This window comes from Canis lupus, chromosome 20, assembly GCF_003254725.2.
Source record: "Canis lupus dingo isolate Sandy chromosome 20, ASM325472v2, whole genome shotgun sequence".
In the NCBI taxonomy this organism is placed as follows: Eukaryota; Metazoa; Chordata; class Mammalia; order Carnivora; family Canidae; genus Canis; species Canis lupus.
Window position 1 is genome coordinate 10,584,185 of NC_064262.1, and position 12,677 is coordinate 10,596,861.

Consider the following 12,677-nt stretch of genomic DNA (forward strand, 5'->3'; position numbering starts at 1 on the left):
GCATTATAGAAGACATATGCCTTTCTCTAAGCCACTACTCTTTTTCCAGCATTTTTTCCAAAGAAAATGCTTCAATTCTTTTCTTTCTCTTCTTGTCACCAACCTCCTACCAAAATACACACATATACACAGAGAGGAAGACCTATGAGACCCTCTGACCCTACTTTATATATCAAAGTCTACTTTGCCTTTGCAGAGAGCCAAGTGGTGTAAAGCTTGTCTCCTCATCAATGCATAAAAACAACAACAACAAAATTATATACTGGCTTACCTAGAAAGTTCTCCTGACAACAACTGGCTAAAAAGATCTGGATAAGCAAAGGATCTACAGTGTTTCTCAGATTTTGGCAGGGTAGATTATAACCTCCCTACCTGATGCATGCTCTTTTCCTGGTTGCATGCAAAAAAGATAGATAAGCCACAGGCCAAGCCTTTGTTTTTGTGGAAAACAATCTAGTCCTCTAATAGCTATTGCCAATATATAGCAATGAGACATTAACACACTTCACTAGACAAGCTAACTCCTACTGTGATACTACTCTACTATTTGCAGTGTTTCCTTGAATCATTTCAGCCATCTAAATAGAATTCCTAAAACCAGGGATTGTTCTCTTACAGCTCAAGTTTACTTCTTCCATCCTTGACCATGGTGCATGATTCTCATTCCAATAATCACAGGATTAGCAATGATAAAACAAGATAACCGTAATTTCCTGCATCTTTCTTCACAAAAGCAAAAATATATGAGGGCTGATGTTTCACAAGAAAATAAACATTTCTCACCCTTTATTCTGTGCTAACGAACTCAAGTGATAAGAAATTTCATGAAGATATCCCTAACATAATCAGAATGAATTCAATTTCCTAAGACAGTAAATAGTTATTACTGAACTCACTGCCAGATCTTTTTTTTTTTTTCCTGTTACAATGGAATTCTTCCACTTAAAATACTTAAATTGTTTGATCTAAACAAAAGTGGAAGGCTGTGATTCTGAATATTGCTAGCTTGGCAGTGATGCCTTTTTCTGTGATTTCTGTTGCATTTGGCAATCTGCCTCCTTCCACAATTTAAATTCCATGGCTTCATGTACAAAAGCTATTTTTAATTTATCACTCATGCTTCTCTAACCATATGCCTATCTTTAAGGTATGTGAATTTCCATATAAAATTCACTATTCCCGTTTGGCAATTTAGTACCTTTAATTGTGCCAATCAAGCATGTAAAACATCACAACTCATTGAGAGTATACAAAGAAAAAATACATGTCTTCTAAACTCTATGATACAAACCACACTGCTTGAAAACAGCTTAATTTTTCCTGTAGTTCAGTTCTATCAGCTCAAAGTCTTCTAGAACAACTGGAATCAGTGAATTCAATTCTTGAAACCCTGTACCATTTTCAGGGTTTTTTTTTTTAAGATTTTATTTATTTATTCATGATAGACATGCAGAGAGAGGCAGAGACATAGGCAGAGGGAGAAGCAGGCTCCCTGCAGTGAGCCCGATGCAGGACTCAATCCTGGGATCACAACCTGAATCAAAGGCAGGTGCTCAACCACTAAGCTATCCAGGTGCCCCTCATTTTCAGGTTTTTCAGTGAATCAATTATACTATTGACCTTACTGAAAAGATTCATAATCATGACTAGAAATGGCTGGAAATGACAAATGAAATGGAAGACACTTATATTATCAAACACCATTACAAGGCCCATCTATAAAACAATTGCAGGCTGTTCTATAAAACTACATTCCCCAAGAATAAATTTACAAGAAAAGGATTTAATGTTTTTAACCAGTTACAAGGGGAATTGTGTTTTAATAAAAAAATAATTATTATCTTCATAGGCTTTGATGATACACATCATTTCCCATAAAAAGTTCAATGGTTATCAACTTACCAGCATACATTTGGGAAATTCTTTTTCTTTTTCTCTCTATTGCATTTCACTACCCTAACTCATATTTTACTATTCCCCTGGCCCAGGGATAGATAGAAGCAATAAAATGCAATTCAAGTTGGTTTCACAGACAGTAAACATGCATTATGAATTTGAAACATACTGTTGGAAACATACTATGCTTGTTGAGCATGTATTTTAGAACTTCCTCTAAGACATTTTATTACTAAAACCATATCTGGAACCACTCACTGTCCTTGGTTTCAGAATTCTCCATGGTCTTATGAGATACTCATTTAAGAAAATAAAAAAGAAAGAAACAAAAAAGCCCCCAAACCCACACAGTCTAAACTAATAGCTTCTGAATCAAACAATTTAGGTGAAAGGCATCTTCTCAAAACACCAGTCAAATGTCATTAATTATTTATATGATTATATGAGAATAAAAGTAACAATGAAAAATTCAGATTTGACTAATTCTTAGAGGCACAGACTTATGAATTTGTAGAGATTCCTACCTCAATCTTTGTTTTCCTCATTTACGGCACTAAGCCCTTGAATGTTTTAGAGACTTGTTCAAAGTAACATGGAATCAGGTTAGACTCCCTGTGTTCTAACTTCTAATCAAGCCATAACACCATTCTCTCCCATACAGCATGCCAGTTAGGGCTCTAGGTCTCAGTTCTGGCTTTAGCTGTACCACCCTGTCCAAGCTGACTTCACCGGATGAAGGACAACACAGCTTATTAAGATCAATATATTAGAACTGCCTAATTTGCATATACACAAACCATATCCAAGTGAATATAAAAGTCAGATGTATATAAATTTCATGTTTTATCAGTGTTTTAGTGTCACCTAAGTGGCACACAAAGCAACACATTAGGGCTGCCTAATTTACAGATTTGTAAAAATGCATAACTATGAGGGGAGCATCTATACTAACCATATCTAGGACAACATGTTAAGGCCCACTAATCTTGAATTTCCATAGCTTGATGACACTTGCTCTACTGCATACTGTCCCTCCCACTGCTAGAAAGTTGAATCTCTGGTATCACTCTGAATCACTTGATGTGATTAAGGTACATCTAGCTTTAGAAAGCCTAGGGTGGAATGATAACCAAAACCCTCCTATATTTATCCATTAAAAAAAAATAATAATAAATAAATAAATAAATAAATAAAATATGCAAACGGGAAACTCTAATATGTTGTGTCACTCACATGTAGATCCAATCCATAGTGATAGCCAAGACTGTCACTAAGAAAGGTAAGAGACCATCCTCATCCTAATGAAGGACTATGGCCTTTTCTTCCTATCCCAAGGAAACATATGTGTAAGAAGGGAGGGTGGGTAATGAATGTACAGGAAAGTTTAATTTGGATAGACTACACAATTTTTTACTGGATAATATCTTTCTCTATATTTTTTAAAGATTTATTTATTTATTCATGAGAGAGAGATATATAGAGAGAGACAGAGACATAGGAAGAGGGAGAAGCAGGCTCCTCGCAGGAGCCTGATGCGAGACTCAATCCCAGAATCACGACCTGAGCTGAAGGCAGCCGCCTAACCGCTGGGCCACCCAGGCATCCCAATCTCTTGTTATATTGAATAATTCTATCATAAATTAACTTGAAAAAGCTGCCTCTGGTTGGTTTCCAGTGAAAGGAACATAGAACAGTTCCCTGCAGGTTTTAGATTTCTGTAGCATTGTTGTCTAATAATTCAGAAAATAAACCTTCTCTCTATATACAATCAATTTGGTTTCAGTATTTACAAAAACAAACATATTTTTGAAATGCATGTTGTGGTGTGCATTTTCACTTACCTTTTCCGCTGACTGAGCAGTGCCAAAAAAAATGGGAATGAAGGCAAGCCACACTATACATGTCGTGTACATAGTGAATCCAATGGGTTTGGCTTCGTTAAAATTTTCTGGGACACCCCGAGTCTTGATGGCATACACAGTACATGTGACCATGAGAAGAATGCTATATCCCAAGGAACAAATGATTTGGAGATCTGTAATGTCACATTTGAGAACTCCCCTGGCCTGCTCAGGGTTCATTGTCTTATGTTCATCATAGTCTATGATGATGTTGGGTGGATCAACACCAAACCAAATGAATACACCTAGAAGCTGAACTGATATCAAACTGGAAGTGATTGCCAGCTGTGACGTCGGGCTTATGAGTCTGGGAGCTGTCACTGATTTCTTGCCTTGCTCAAATATGCGATAAATCCGATTGGTTTTTGTCAAGAGGGCTGCATAACTGATGCACATACCCAAGCCCAAGAAAACTCTCCGGAAAGAACACACTGCCACATCTGGTTTGGCTATCATCAGGAAAGTGATAATGTAGCAAAGAAAGATGCCAGTCAACAGAACGTAGCTCAGTTCCCGCCCAGATGCCCGGACAATGGGCGTGTCATTGTAGCGGATGAAAGTGGCCATGACAAATATGGTGGCAATGATCCCCAACATTGCTAGGAAGACAGGGATGACGGCCCAGGGGGAATGCCACTCTAGTTTGATGATGGGGATATCCTGGCAGCCAGTTCGGTTTTCATTGGGCCTCTGGTCGTAGGGGCAATGTTGACATGTCATCTCATCAAACTGGTACTGGTAGCCGTCGCAAGGTTCACAGGTCCAGCAGCATGGAGTTCCCTTCTGTGTCTTCTTTCTTTGCCCGGGCTTACAAGGCAGCGTACACACTGAGGGGGGAATCTCCCGGACTCCTTTACCCCACTGCATGTCCTCTATCTGCAGCATGAGAAATGAGAAGGTATAACTGGCAGGTTAGTTCAGAGAAAAAGGAAAGAATAGAATAACAGTGATAGCGGCATTTAAGACTTGACAATTAAGGAACTATCCACCTCTTCCATCCCCCAGTCAGTATGAACTGTAACTAAGATTTGACCCCAACCATTCCATCCTAGCATCCTTACCTCTCACCACTATGGAATGTGCCAAACCTGCCTGGTTCTAAGGATTCCCGTGGCAACTATTAAAAATACAAATTCCCATTCCTACCTTAGACCTGCCAAATAAGAATATGACGAAAAATAAAAAGTAGGGGCAGCCCGGGTGGCTCAGTGGTTTAGTGCCGCCTTCAGCCCAGGGCATGATCCTGGAAACCTGGGATCAAGAGTCATGTCAGGCTCCCTGCATGGAGCCTGCTTCTCCCTCTGCCTGTGTCTCTACCTCTCTCTCTCTCTCTGTGTGTGTCTCTCATGAATAAATAAATAAATAAATAAATAAATAAATAAATAAATAAATAAATAATTTTTTAAATAACTTAAAAATTAATAATTAAAATAAAAATTAGTAAAAAGACCTTTGGATCTTTAACAAATGCCCAGAGGAGTCTTATGATTAGATAAATAGAAATAAAAATCTTAAGTAATGTGAAAAGTTTCATGCATCTCCCTTATTAGCTTCGAAAAAAATTGTTTTAAAATTATTGTGGATAATATTACAATGGTGACCATCTTCTCTAAAATTCTGTAGGCATCACTCCCATGGTCAAAGAGAATTTTTGAAGCAAATTCAGTCTATTATTTATCATTTAGAAATGACAAGGTTCATTATTGAAGGCTATAATGGTAGTCAACTCTAAGTGATTAGGAAGCATTTGATAAAAAAAGAAAATAATATGGCCTGGAACATTTCAATATTGGCCATGTACCTATTTGGAGATGAAATTTAAAAATAAAATACTATATCCTAGAGGAGGATGAATGTGGATTTGCTTAATGAAAATACTGGTTTGGCAATTCATAGTCAACCGTGTTCTGAGAAATAATATCACTAGAAACAAAGAAAAGGTACTATTGGGCTGAAATTGCACTGTAGCAGAGATCTCTCATTTGCCAGCACAGCATCTACTCTTCCTCCTTCCTGACATCAGCTCCTCAGATCTATTTCCTATGTGTTTGCTGTAAGATGAGAAAGTTCCTGGGGAGCGGTGGAGGAGAGGTTTGTTTACATGACCCAGTCACGGCCAATTATTGTGTATTGCACCATTACTCAAGCTTGAGCACTCATCAGGATCACTAGGAAGATTCCTTATCACCCCGTATGCTGGGCCTGACAGTAGGATCTCTTGATTGTTTGGGTTGGGACGGGATCTGAGAGTATGTAGTTCTAACAAAATTGTAGGTGATGTTGCTGGTGGTTCTCTAGGGACCATACTTTATCATAAACAGATACATTCCAAACTCCTAGGCACAAAATATAGGTCAGGGATGGAATAATTATGGAATGGAAAGAAATTTAAGTTTACTTTTACTAAGATTACATAAAATAAACATCTTTTTTTTTTTTTTTTTTTTTTGCCTGGCAGTTTGTAGGATGTAAGGATGTCAGTGCTCATGGCTATAAGAAGGAAGGGATTTGTAAGAGAGAGAAGTCAACACAGAGGAAAAGGTTACTGAAAAAGAGAAGGAGAAGAGAATGATTACTGAGGAAACTGCATGAGCTACTTGATATAGGCATGCCTGAAGCATGATTCCCTAGACCTCTCCCTTATGCAAGACAGGAAATTCTGCTATGCTGACACACTTTCAGTGGCATTTCTATTACTTGCAATCAACAGTCTTGAAAAACATATTTACTAAATAAATAATTGCAGTATCTACAAGTTGTAAAAGGTGTACTTAAGTCAGCAAATTAACTTACATAATAAATTCCAATGAACACATTTAAGTGACATTCCCAATACCTCTTTAATACAGTTGGACCAAAAACTGGTTAGAAAAATACTGGAAAATCTGAGGCTTTTAAAAACATGTATAATTTTAAGAGATAAAGGGAAAGGAAAATTAATTTATTGCTCTTGGAAGTTTAGCACTATATTAAAACGTGATGCAATGTGTAGCAGGGTGTGATACTTCCATCAAAACTTCAGTGAAAACTATATTCAAAACCTAAATCAAATGTAGGTAAAACTGTTGGGGGAAATGGCTCAGGGATTAAGCTTCATAAAATATAACCTTCTAATTGTTGAATTTAAACTCTAAGCAGAGACCCAAGAATCTTTAGATGACTCGTGTAAACTCATTTGCCTGAACACAAAGCCCAAGTCAGCACTAATAAATCTTACTAAATATAAAACACAATCATCTCTTTCTCAACATCATCATTTTTGAGGCAGTAAGTCACTGGCAGCCATCCCAAAGTCATAAAATTAAGGAAATAATTTGTAATAAGAGAGAAAAAGATATGCATTAGCTTTACAAATGTCAAATTGCAAGAAGTTGGAACCTAAAAAAATGCTATTATTAATACAAATGTTTCCAAATGTCAAATTAAAAGGTCCTACTCATGGTTAATAAGAAAGATTAACCAAAAAAAAAAAAAAAAACCCTATAAATAAATTTCATTAGCTAAACTTGAAACTGCCTGATTCCAACACTAGTAGATAGTAATATACCATGTGATTAAACTTGATCTATGGGAATAGTTGTGGGCTCATACAAATATAAAAAGAAATTATCATTATCTAACATTTTATAGCCTATGTTAAGTGTTGTCAGCTCACTATTTTTCTATCCTAGGAATAAAATAAAATACCCAGCAATGCTGAATAGCTTTCCCCTCCCCTCCTTAACTTATCCAAATATATATAAGAGCTGTAACCACAAACATTACATTGACTGATTACTTAATTTGTTTTCAATTTTCATTTAAAGTACATCTCAACTCAGTTTAATTGTATATATTACAGCAACAAAGTTGCATCTTGCAACAAATGAACAAATGTCTAATTTACTTGTTTTTCAACAAAAATCATTATTGAAAATACACTGTTGAATAAAGATACCAACTAAACTTTAAAAGTTCTAAAAAAATAAATAAATAAACTTTAAAAGTTCTAGTGAGAATTTTTTTTAAATGATACATTTGATTTATCTTATACCCATCCACACAAACTCAGTGACTTGTTTCATAAGAAATAGTCAGCTACAAACACCCATGGGTACTTATTGAAGGGAGAATAATCATTTAGGGTTATGAAAACTCAAGTATAATGTCAATTTTCTTTGCTAGAGGCTAGTAGGAATGTAAATTTCAATTTTCTTTTGAATGCTGCAACAAAACCATGTTTCAGTTAGGTGGAAAGCCAAAGTTAAGATGCAGAAAGATTAGAAAAAAGGGCTAGGATGTTTACTATAATCTTCTTTAGAAGATACAGTTCTAAATTCTCTGATAAGGATGAATTTCCTACCCGGACACCAATGTTTATGGGTACTAGATACTGGATCTGCTCAGTAGCTGGCTCATGGGGAAGAGATGTTGAAATCCTAGCTGTTAGCAAGAGAACTGTATCGATGGTACTGCCAATTAACACCGTGTGTGGCACATAGATTATGTTGATAGGTAGATCAATGGTTTAGGAAAGAGATAATATATAGTTCTAGCCAATGAAAGCAAAGGTAAGTCTGATGTAGAGTACTAGCAAAATATTCTCCATTCTTAAAAGAGACACAAAAAAGAGATATACTATATTTAGCCTTTGAACTTTGATGTGTGCAAATGTAATATATGGAGCTGCAGCAGCCAATCTTTAACCGTGAAGAGACAAGAAATTGGAAAAAGCCAATATACTGAGGATAGAAAAAAGATAAAAAAGAATTTGTGTCGTTGATGATGTTGAAATAACTTCTAGGCCCAAGATGGAGCCTTTCCTTCCCAAGGTGCCATGTAGCAAACCATACTTGGATAGGTGTCCCTGTAAACAGGCTCCACTTGGCCAGACACAGACTGTATTCAGTCAGCCAGTCCCCCAAATGCCAACTCAACTCTAAGCCTTCTCACCTCAAACAAGATTGATTATATGGCCCCTGCCAATCAGGTATTTTCTGTTTATCTTTTCCTTGTTGTTTAATTCTTCATCCTATAAAAAGCTCTCTGCCTTCCACCCCATTCTGTGGTTCTCTGAGAGAAGACTGTCTAGTTCATGAAGTGCTATAAGTCAGTTTGTAGCATCGAAATTGTCATCATTAACCATTCTTTAACCGTGGCATAATGATGTCAGCAAATTAACCATCACATGTACCACTGTATTCCTGAAATTCGAACATGAAATGATGAACTTTCCTTAGTGGGTGACCAATATTTCCTGGACGGTCTACTACTTGCAATGAAACATTCTAACAAATACACTTTTTCTTAATTCCGCATCTGGTATGTGAAGATCTTCTGAGACTATTAGACAATTAGCCAATAATTCAAATTCCAACAGGGAAAGTAGGTAGCTCCAGAAAGAAAAGGGACTTTTGAAACACGGGTGATCGGAAGCACTTATTTTGTCTCCTGGGAATGCTCCTAAAAGAGAGAAGTAAAGCCCTAGACTCCAAACATCAACTGTGACTCCGTTGCTTCTGGCTCAGAGAGAAACAATGGAAAAGCACCTGTCAGCTAAAGTTCTCTAGCACATGTGATTGGCAAAGAAAAATTGGGGTCTGGCTCTAGTAGAGAGTTAGCTACTCCACAGGGAATGTGCAGGCCTTATAATCACTGGAATTTTAAAATAAAACCAGACTAGTTGCTGTCTTACTGCCAAATGCAGAACTCAAACAGAGATAAATTTTTTATAAACATGGTTTGGTGCATCATTTTTATCTAGAAGAGATCTGTTCTTTTCCCCACACAGACATTTTCTATCTAAAAGAAAATTTTGTCACTCCAGGGATATTTTCTTTAGTGAAAATCCATTTGCATGCTTCCAAAGCTTACTCTGCAGATCAAGCTGGCTGGTGCTTTTGTTGCATAATTCTCTACAGTATTGTTATTATTTTTTAACTTATTAAAACCCTAATAGAATGAGCTAATTTTAAAAAGAGCTTTCTTATTAAAACACCATTTGTTCATTAAAATACATTTGTCTTAATTTATGGAAAAGGGGTTTTAGAAAAAATGCACAGAAATGTTGAGTTTTTGATACTACAGAAGAGCCAGGTTTCAGTTGTAGGAGGGAGGTGGAGTGGGCAAGGTGGAGGGGTTACCAAGAGCTTCACAAGGAATTCTGTAGCAGCACTCAGTGCTGCAAAAACACTTATTCAGGGGTGCCTGGATGACACAGTCAGTTAAGCGTCTGCCTTCAGCTCAGGTCGTGATCCCAGAGTCCTGAGATCCAGCTCTGGATCAGGCTCCCTGCTCAGCGGGAAGCCTGCTTTTCCCTCTCCTTCTCCCATTCTATGTACTTACGCTCTCTCTCTCTCTCTCTCTCTCTCTCTCTCTCTCTGTCATATAAATAAAATCTCTAAAAAAAATCCACTTACTAATTCAGATTCTATCTATTCAAACTTTGTAAGAATCACTTTTTAAATGTACCCTAGGAAGAAAGTGGCTCCCCAATATTGTTAGGAATGGCTTTTTTTACTATGGCCAACCCTGGGCATCCATGGAAGGACCCAGAGCTTCATCTCACCGTAAAGTCCAGGATGTAGATACATTTATGCTGTTTTTAGACTTTACTTTGACTTAGGCCAGTGGTTGCCAGACTTGCCTGTAGATATGAATCACTTGGGAATCCTCTAAATTTTTCAAATAGGCATCAGTGTGTTTTAGAGCTCCTCAGGTGAAATGTAGACAGATTGGGGGACTATTGAACTATACTTTCTGAAGGGCTGAGGTTTGGAAAAAAATCTTTGTGTTGTTCACAGAAGCTATTGACCACAGAGAATTGCTTACCTGGACTACTATTCTCAACCTGATGACGTAGTATCTCTGATGAGTCTGAATGAGTGACAGAAATGTTCAGTGATACTCTATTATGATTTCATGGGAAAGTATGAAGTTGTAGTGAAATTACATGTATTACATATTTGCACAGCCAGTAAAGTCTCTAGACTATGTCTTATAATGCTATTGCCCAAACAACTTAAAATACCTATGACAGCAGAACATATAAAGTAAACAAATGACGTGGGTGAGAGTAAGACATTTCTGCTCCCAAAACAACCAAGTTTAAAGGAACACGGTACAACTATGCATACTTATAAATATGTGTTAAATTATACATCAAGAACAGATTTCATAATAGTTCTGCCTAAATGATCTGCATTCACTGTTTCAATGCCTGCATTTCCCTCAAATACAAACAGTGGGGTGAGTGCTTGTTTTTAAATGTATATAATTAAAACCTCCAAGATTAACTGAACAGTTTGCTCCTAAGGTCAATCTAGGTTTCTTATTCTTTATGAAACTCTACTACAAGTAAGTACTCTTGAAACTCTACTCTAAGTAAAAGGGATGACTATACTTGGTCTCAGCACTTCCTTCCCCCACACCCCCCCCACCAGCCTTATGTGGAACCCTCTGATTTTTTTAAAGTTGACGCCTTTCAAAAGATATCCTGTGTTTTCTGAGGACCAAACAATGCACATCTGCTGACATTAGCTAGCTGTCACTTTCTGAAACAATATCATCACAAGAGGAGCCATCTCCTTAAAATGTATATGTTAACTACAAATGACCACTTATCTAATAGCCCTCTGGAACACAATTCACTAGAAGATGCTTACCAATCAAAGGTTATAAATTTCATCTTGTTCTAATTACTAAATGTATTTGTGGGTTTTTTTTAAAAGATTTTATTTATTTATTCATGAGAGACATGGAGAGAGAGAGAGAGAGAGGCAGAGACACAGGCAGAGGGAAAAGCAGGCTCCATGCTGGGAGCCTGATGTGGGACTCGATCCCGGGACTCCAAGATCACGCCCTGGGCCAAAGGCAGATGGTCAACTGCTGAGCCACCCAGGCATCCCTAATTACTAAATACATTTGGAATATTTTTTAACACCCATATTTAACAATAATTAATAATGTAAACATATTCATATGGATGTCTCAAAAAATACCACCAATTACACTTGTTTAAAACTGAAGTCATGATCTGCTCAGGGATTGACAAACTACTGCCCATGGGCTGAATCCTGCCCACTGACTGTTTTGCAAATAGAGGCTGGATCAGAACATCTTGGCACTTGTTCATTTACTTTTTGTCTATGGCCCATTTTATGTTTAAATGGCAAAAGTTGAGTAGCTGTGGATGCATGTACCACAAAGCCTAAACTATATACTATCTGGTCAAAGATAGAAAATATTGATTGACTCAGATCCAAAGAAAACAAAAGGACAAAGCCCTCCTGCATGGCAACCTTATCTGCCCATAAACCACAAGTTTTGTCATCTGCCACACCTTCTGTGTCCTTGGACTTTCCTTCCTTTGGCCCCTCTACCAACAACTCACGTAGGTTTTACCTCTTGAAATGAGGTTGAAATTAATTATTTCATATGGCAAACTACATATTAAATACAGGCATACCTTGATTTATTGTTCTTTATTTTATGACCCTTTGCAGGTATTGCATTTTTACAAATTGAAAGTCTGTGGCAACCATACACCGAGCAAGGCTGTGGGTACCATTTTCCCAAGAGCATTTTTCACTTCATGTCTCTCTATCATATTTTGGTAATTTTCACAATACTTTATATTTTTCCACATTATTTTATCTGTTATTATCTGTGATCCATGATCTTTGATCCTACTATTGTAATTGTTCGGGGAGTACCATCAACCAGTGCCATACAAAATGGCAAATGGCTTTATTTAATTGATAATTTACTTATAAATTATCATTGATAAATAAATCTTGTGTGTGTTCTGACTGCCACATCAGCCGTTTCCCCATGTTTCTCCCTCTCCTCAGGCCTCCCTATTTCCTGAGATACAACAACACTGAAATTAGGTAATTACTC

The 12,677-nt window shown here is 37.1% G+C and overlaps 1 protein-coding gene across 1 annotated transcript in view; it reads right to left on the reverse strand.

The window, feature by feature from the left end:
• GRM7 (glutamate metabotropic receptor 7) overlaps positions 1-12,677 on the reverse strand; it is an 827,750-nt gene that overhangs the window by 151,343 nt on the left and 663,730 nt on the right. Inside the window, 1 exon segment of the mRNA XM_025451007.3 lies at positions 3,738-4,673. Coding sequence (XP_025306792.1) covers positions 3,738-4,673 — 936 coding nt within the window.